The sequence below is a fragment of the Acanthaster planci genome, linkage group LG07 (assembly GCF_054643075.1).
Source record: "Acanthaster planci isolate LZ-2023a linkage group LG07, COTS_SCS, whole genome shotgun sequence".
Classification (NCBI taxonomy): Eukaryota; Metazoa; Echinodermata; class Asteroidea; order Valvatida; family Acanthasteridae; genus Acanthaster; species Acanthaster planci.
Genome location: NC_141783.1, coordinates 21,201,979 through 21,209,689, shown reverse-complemented (window position 1 = coordinate 21,209,689; position 7,711 = coordinate 21,201,979). Strand labels below are relative to the sequence as shown.

At 39.8% G+C, this 7,711-nt stretch overlaps 1 protein-coding gene across 1 annotated transcript; it reads right to left on the bottom strand.

Annotated features, from left to right (window-relative positions):
* Positions 1 to 1,475: 1,475 nt before the first annotated feature.
* On the bottom strand, positions 1,476 to 7,527 carry LOC110988825 (uncharacterized). Its single transcript, XM_022252705.2, has 4 exons — positions 7,390 to 7,527; positions 6,221 to 6,295; positions 5,790 to 5,856; positions 1,476 to 5,535 (listed from the first exon to the last, which is right to left on the bottom strand). The coding sequence occupies exons 1-4, from the start codon at positions 7,407 to 7,409 to the stop codon at positions 5,203 to 5,205; spliced, it is 495 nt and encodes a 164-aa protein (XP_022108397.1). The 5' UTR covers positions 7,410 to 7,527; the 3' UTR covers positions 1,476 to 5,202.
* Between the last annotated feature and the right edge of the window lie 184 nt (positions 7,528 to 7,711).

Sequence of the window (7,711 nt, the reverse complement as noted above, 5' to 3'; positions counted from 1 at the left end):
GTGCTCCACTACCGAGGACTTCTAACATTTTTCCTTGGTTGACACCACCTTTTTCTGCGTGTCTCATAAAGCTTATGAACGAAACCATCTCGAGGATTTGAACTTCGGTTCTCTTGCAGTTATATTCATGTAACCTTTTGTTTCATGTATCTATAGTGAACTACACATGGATGCCATTCGATTTGGGCAGGTGTATCCAGCATTTCAAAGGAATTATTGCTCTCCGGATAACCATGAGTGAATTGATATAAATTACAAAGAGTACTGACGAAATTTTGGTTAATGTCACTGTTTTGTTAAACATTTATAGAAAAAGTGAATATTGTATGGTTGAATAGAATTAACTGCACAAACTGAGTAAGCAGGAAAGCATCGTATTCGCCAAATACTATCCCGATTTGCACGTTTCTGTTCATAGAGATGACAGCAGGCTATAGAATATTGCTTATCAAATAACGTGCTTGGTCAAACTTTGCGAACGATTCAACAATACTTCTGATCACAAGACGTGGCTGAGGACCAGTTTTTGCTGAGCTGAAATAGTTTTAAATTTCCCTAGGCTATGTCCAAGACGGGTGCTGTGAAGAACAGCTACGTCTAACTGTAGCACACGAAGAGAAAACACGCTAAAGTCGTAGCTCACAAATCACAGGATCTGCATACAGCCTTATATAGTCTCAGGCAATCTGTCTTGGCTGTTACATATGTGTAAGGTATTGTAATCGGTCGATTCGTGAATAATGTTTAGCATCAAGATGGAAGTGCGTTAAAATTGTACTTGAACGCTATTTGGTTCTGTTTGTTTTCGCAACGAATTTTTTCGACTTTATTCATAAATTATTTTCCACTTAATAATTCTTGTATCTTTGGGTATTTCTGCAAACTAATTTTTATGCTCCATGTGTGAATTCCTTTGAAGAGCATAATTGTATATCTTAAGCAACAAAGCACATTTTACAAAAATGACGTTGTATATAAACCACACAATTCATATGTTTCACGACACATGTATACAACAATAGTGTACGTTGGATCGGATTAAAGGACACCAGTCCGATCTAACAGTTCCAATCGCAAATCCTAATCCGACAACCTTAAGGCCTGGGTTTAACTCGATCCGTTCTGACGGCTTCGTCACTACATTTGATCCAATCAAAAGAATTAAAAAAGAAGGCCTTTGGATCGGAAGGGCACATCTTTAATACATAAAGATGAAGTTGGGTAGTAAGCACTCGTGAGGATCTGTGATCTCTGTGAAGGCTTTTCATACTCGGCGCAAAAGCGAACACACGCGAAACTGTGACGTCAGATGAACTATTTGTGCCGCGAATTTCAACTCTAGCAACTTTCGTTGCAATTTTTCTGTGACGTCAACTCTGATCGCAGTCGCTTTATGTAAATGGTTACTACATGTACACGGAAGGAAAACACCGCTGTCAACAAATGACTCACAAATACAAAATACAGCATGTGTGTCAGTTTCCGGATTAATCAGCACAACTTTGTTATACAAACCAACTTTAAAAACAAATGTGGTGACTGCTTTTTTTAACGTCTTCACGAAATTTGGGTTGTAGATATTTGTTGTTATAATAAATTTCTATTTAGTTGTTTACAAAACATACCTAGCCCAATAACTGCAGAGATTATAATGCATGTTTAATAAAAGTATTTATATAGAATAATAAATTTTTATCACTGAAAAATAGATGTTTCAACACAAGTGCAGTCTATAATGTGGAAGAGTTTACACAAAATTATTATAGATTACATAAAACAATAGTTTGTTAACAATGAAGTAAACATTATGCCGGTTATTATGCTGAATATTAGTTCCATCTAAATAAACTCTTTTGCTGTTACCTTTGATGCACTTTTACGCAATGGGGACCGTTTCAAGGAGTAACTAGGCCGAATATATAATTTTGGTAAGCACATTACTGGTACGTGTAAGCAAATTATACATATTTAACAAGAATTTTAATTAACCACAAACTAACTGTAGGCAACAACTGAAATGTCTGCTGGTATTAACCCCTTGGACTGCGCAAAAAAATTGGTTATAAATTTTACTCTGCTTATCAAATCCACAAGAGAAGTGCTTTTCACAGCTTAGCCACTCTCTGAAATGTTTACGAGTGGCATGGTCAGGTCAGGAGGTGATTAATTAATTTTCCTTCCACCTGTTGTGAAACCTTCTCAAAGCCAATGGGGCGAGGATACAGGAGCAACACTTCACGCTTGTCTTGGGCCTTTGTTTCCACTTTCATGCTCAGACTTCAGATTGACTTTTTGGGTAATTCGGGTATGCATTTCATACAAGTTTATCTTTTCCCATCATTTCCTAATTTCATTACTTCAAAAAGCCGATTAACACTTGAACAGTTAAAAAAAAGAGTTTAGAGGTATGAGTCCACATATCTTTGCACCACTGTTCTTTTTTTCAATACCTCCTCTTCCCAAAGGACTCACTAATCTTTCACCCTAGAAAGTAGTCAGTGACTAGGCCCCAGACCTAATGACATCAAATTGAGCTTTATGCAACAAGGCAATCTGGAAGCAAAAGATGGGGCAGTCTTAAAATTGTCTGCTCGGCCACTTTGTATCTTTGGATTCTACTGACAAAACATACATCACACAGCGTACAGATGTTATTTGACGTTGGGATTTTTAGAGCCTTACTTTCAAATACAAAAACCCGTCAGCACTTCTTTGGAAAACTTTCTTTAAAAGTAATTGTTTTTTGGTGACAAGACATGCACATCTACACACAGTAATATACTGTGCGCAGAAAACCACATGAACACACAGTACACTGGCGGTAAAAGCGGGGGGAGGGCTCAGGGGACCTGCTGGTTTCCCCTTTTTCGACCGCCAATTTTGGACTGGTCCTTTAATGGCTGATGTGTGATGGTCTAACCAATTGCCCCCCACACTTTGAAAATCGTTCTGCCACCTTTGACTACATCCCAACATTGAACACAATGAATATACATGACACAATGGCGAAAGCACACTTCAATAAAAATTTGGCTCCAAGAATAAAAGTGGAAAATTGAAATTACAGTCCAATTTGTAGACAAGTCTCATCACAAATAAAGTCACAAGCAACAGAGGACAGAGAGATACTGTCATGCTACTTCATTTGACTTTCAACATCTAGTGACTTGACTACATAGTGGATAGCATGTGACTGACTTATAATGGACTTGAAAAAATTGGCTACAACCTCTAGTAAATCTCAGAAACCCTGTACAGTGGCATTATACCGCAGGACTAAGGGGTAAGGACCAATGTTGGGCAATATGTTTTAATCGGTAGCCCACTGAAAGTTTTTATCATTACACTAAATAAGAAGAAAAAAAGGCAGCCATACTGCTTAGCCTAACTGGACAATCTGTCACAAAAAGATAATAAATTAATGGTGAACCCTGATCATCAAGCATTGTTAAAGGAAATCGGATTCCACCATAATCCAACACTGTAGTCATCAATCATCTGTTGTTACCCAATGGGACACCAAACATCAAGTAAAGTAACAGTACCAGGGGTCTATGGGCCAGGTCTAGATCCCGAGGTCAAAGACCCAGGGTCTATGCTCAAAGGGCTACCTACCAGGGTCTACAACACCGGATGTATGACCAAGGGGTTACACCTGAGGTGCTTCCACCCAGGGCCTACGGTCAAGGGGCTACCTACCATGGTCTACATCCCAGGGTTTATGACCAAGAGTTTGTATCTAAGGTGCTTCCACCCAGGGTCTATGGTCAAAGGACTACCTACCAGGGTCTACAGCCCAGGGTGTGCCAGGGTCTACGTCCCAAGGTCTATGACCCAGAGTTTACACCTTAGGGGCTTCCAGCCAGGGTCTATGGTCAAGAAGCTACCAACCAGGGTCTACAGCCCAGGGTGCGCCAGGGTCTACCATCCCAGGGTTTATGATCAAGGGTTTACACCTAAGGGGCTTCCACCCAGGGTCAATGGTCAAGGAGCTACCAACCAAAGTCTACACCCCAGGGTCTATGACTCAGAGTTTACACCTAAGGGGCTTCCACCCAGGGTCTACAGCCCAGGGTGCGTCATAGTCTGCAGCCAAGGGTGTGCCAGGGTCTACACCCCAGGGTCTATGATCAAGGGTTTACACCTAAGGGGTTTCCATCAAGGGTCCATGGCCTAGAATCCATCAAAACCAGCCAAGCAAATGTTGGATTCAGGAGGATTTTGAAATAGCTTTATTGATGATTATTTTTCCCTCTGGCTGACTGGAGCAGAGTCTACCCAAGACATTTGTATCACACGAGGCACACTGACTTGAACATCTCAAATCTTATGGTTGAGACAATCATTTGCATGGATTGAAATTTGGGATGGGAATCATTAAATTTGAAAAAACTTGAGTGCCTGAACAGAAGGTAATCTGAGCAAAGCGGACGGTACCTCACCCTTCCCTTGATGTGTCCACTAATCCCTACTGCAAAGGCTTCTACAAAATACAAATATTCCATTAGCTCAGCCCTCAATCAAGATCAAGTACTGGACTGGCAAGAAGAGGCAAGGACTTCCAAATTTCCAAGTGAGGTCAGACGTTGGATTTTGTTCAAGGGGTTCTAATTCCCTTCCAAAGATGCTACCCCAGGCCCCCCCCAAAAAAATATTAACCTGCAATACTAAAAACACAGTAACAGAGTTACAGGGCTAGTCAGTTTCTCTCTTGTAACCAACATGTCCACAACAGTTAAAACTTTCTAGCTTTAATTAGGTTCCAAAACAAGTTCCACATCCGTGTATGAGCCAGAATGAAGATTATACTGGGAATGAAACCAACAGGATGTTGAATCCTACACGAAATAAGTTTTTAATACATAATCCCCTTTCTGCCCATGCCCAGTTTATAGATACAATGCTCTACATAGATTGGCCACAAGAACCTTTTGCTTTGTTTGTGCTTTGTTTCCTTGTTTTCGGTGGTTTTGTTTTATTTTTGTAACTGCATTTGAATTTCTTTATTCAATAAGAAAAAATTCATATTTTTCTGTTGAAATGGGGAGTTTAAAATTGATGATCTGCACGTGGAACAGGTTTGAGTGGAATTCAGTAACTATTAGGGACATGCTGGTGACCTTTTACCACAATTTGTGTCAGTCAAAAGCTTAGTTTAAAATGGCTCAATATTGCATCTGGAAGTGTAGTGGCTAGTCCACATCATTCTCTGAATGCACCATTAAGCCTTGATAATCTGGAGAAATGTGCCTCTCGTAGAACCCTGTTAATGTCCCTATAGATGGAATTTTCCAAAGCTAGTGTTTCATGACTACATGATGGCACCTCAGTATGGTCCCCGGGTATAAGGTGGAGATTGCTGAGCGCTGTACAGGTGGAGGAGTCTAGGTAGGTTTCATTCTTGGAATTTGGGGGATGGTTCAAGGGTAGGCTATGGTTGTTTGTGTGTTGTAGTAACATGGAAGGTGTTGCTTGCTGTACAGGACAATGTCTTGAATGTGTCGGGGTAGGCTGGCCGTTGAAACAAGCATCAGTCTAGATCAGGAATCACAAACATTTAAAAGATGTTGACAAGTGTCAACAGAAACCCTCATGAAAATTTACCCAAAATACATACTATTGAAAAAAACAATAGCTAATTTGTTCATCCAAAAAAGTCTTTCAAATTTCTAACATACTTTTTCCCCTTTTTACCAAGGGAGAGGAACAGACAGTGTTTCATGAAAATGAAGGGCAAGATCACAAAAAAATAAAATAACAGCGCGATGTCTTTGTATCCATCCACTCACCTCAGAATATCTACTCGAGCCAACAGGCTCTTCATTCCCATCTGAATGACCATTCAGCAAAGGGGAACTGACACAAACACGAAAAACAGAAGCAATGAGTATGAGTTAAATCAAATGTTGTCCAGTGGTGTGGCCTCTTGGCAACTGTCAACTAGGACAAATGTCTCAATGCCAAAGCATGAACACATACCTGAACAATGATAAAAATACTACAACGGCAGATAAGGTTTTACATGTGAAGGCCAAAATGCTTTAAGGATTTGCCCTTTACATAACACATTCTTCTGCTTAGATTAGTTCTTTTAAAAGGTACTGTTGATTTGAAATGTTCACCAAAAGTGGCCACCAAACATCCCCTATCATCAAAGTCACTGGCCTCAATCTCCATTATCTTCATCAAATCTTGAAATGTAGCATAAACGTTTGCAAACCTGTTGAAGTTGAAGTCAGTTCTCTTCGGAGATGGTAACAGCTCCGAATCCTCCAAGTCTCGATTTCTCTTCCTACTACAGATTTCAAAAAAATCAAATCAATTTTCTCAAATTTTGATTTTGGCTCATTTTCTTTAATAAACAAATGTTACAAGTGTCAAAATGACAGGAAAAACCCAAGTAACATGGAACAGGTGGTACCCTAAACTTATAAGGCTCCTCGTTCCTCATCTCTGAGAAGCAGAACGAGGCTTCCCTCATTTCTACGGGCAGGATGGGTGTGGGTCAAACCCACAACATCCCTGCTAAAATACACATATCTGCCTCATCAAGCACCAATCTTGCAAGTATATCCTGGCTGCGTCAAAGTAGCAGTTTTGCTACAATTCAATGTGCATCTGGATCTGCCAAAAAAACATTGCTAAAGCATACAGTACACAGTGGCTACAGTTTCGGCAGCCGTAACGGAACTTCTATGGGTATGTTTAATTTTTTTCACAGGTTATTTTTGGGGGGGAGATTTATTAAAGGGGAACGAAGTACGAGATCAAATTGTTACGGACCAGTTTGATTCAAGTCTAATGCTCCAGACTGGTCCAGTAGTAACCAGTACAAGTGTGTCTCTAGATTTCTGGAGTTCATTGTCCACTGTGGGCACAGAAGGCAACAAACCCAAGAATTCTAGCGGTAGTAAAATTGCTGTAACTGAAGTCACTTTGTATTAGGCCTACTAGACAAAACCTGTGATTCTTTACATTACTATACTGGACAAAACCTGATGCCGCATCAAATTTACCATCATCTCTACAAAAAAAATTGCTGCAGACACTCAACAATGTACAATGTCACAGAATCTACAAGATTATAACAATATCTTTCTAATTAACTTTTCAATTCATTTATACTTCTCCCCTTTTTCTCATTTTCCCCACCCCCTGCCCTCCCTTGTGAAACACCATCATGATCATGCATGACCAGATGACGAGTCCATCAATCCGTAAAGCTGGATATGGGTCCCCGAACAACTAACTTGACTTGGGTCGACAGTGTGTTCACCCCGGCATGAATGGGTGTAAATTAAATCATGGAAATACAACTTCTATGCAAAGTTTGCATTTGTTCTAATGAAACAGAATATGGAAGATAAGAAGACATTTTGAGACACTTGCCTGGACAGTGTTTGTGTCATTTTTGCTCGTTCATCAGCTGCAGCTATAGCGCCCTCAACGGTATATTCATGCAGGTTAATTATTTAGGCATTTTTGAGTTTTCGACTTAATTCAATTGTGGATCTTCTCTATTTAAAAAAACACTTGAGAGCTCAGTGGGGAGAGAAAATGGAAACAAATACCTTCTTATATTGATTACATTATCAGGTCTTATCTTTGTATAATTTGTTTAAAGAGTACTTGAAATGAAAACGGGGGAGTCAGAATCTCCTTGCAACAAAACCGAAACTTGTAGAACAACTACAGTAAGTCGTGGGAGTAC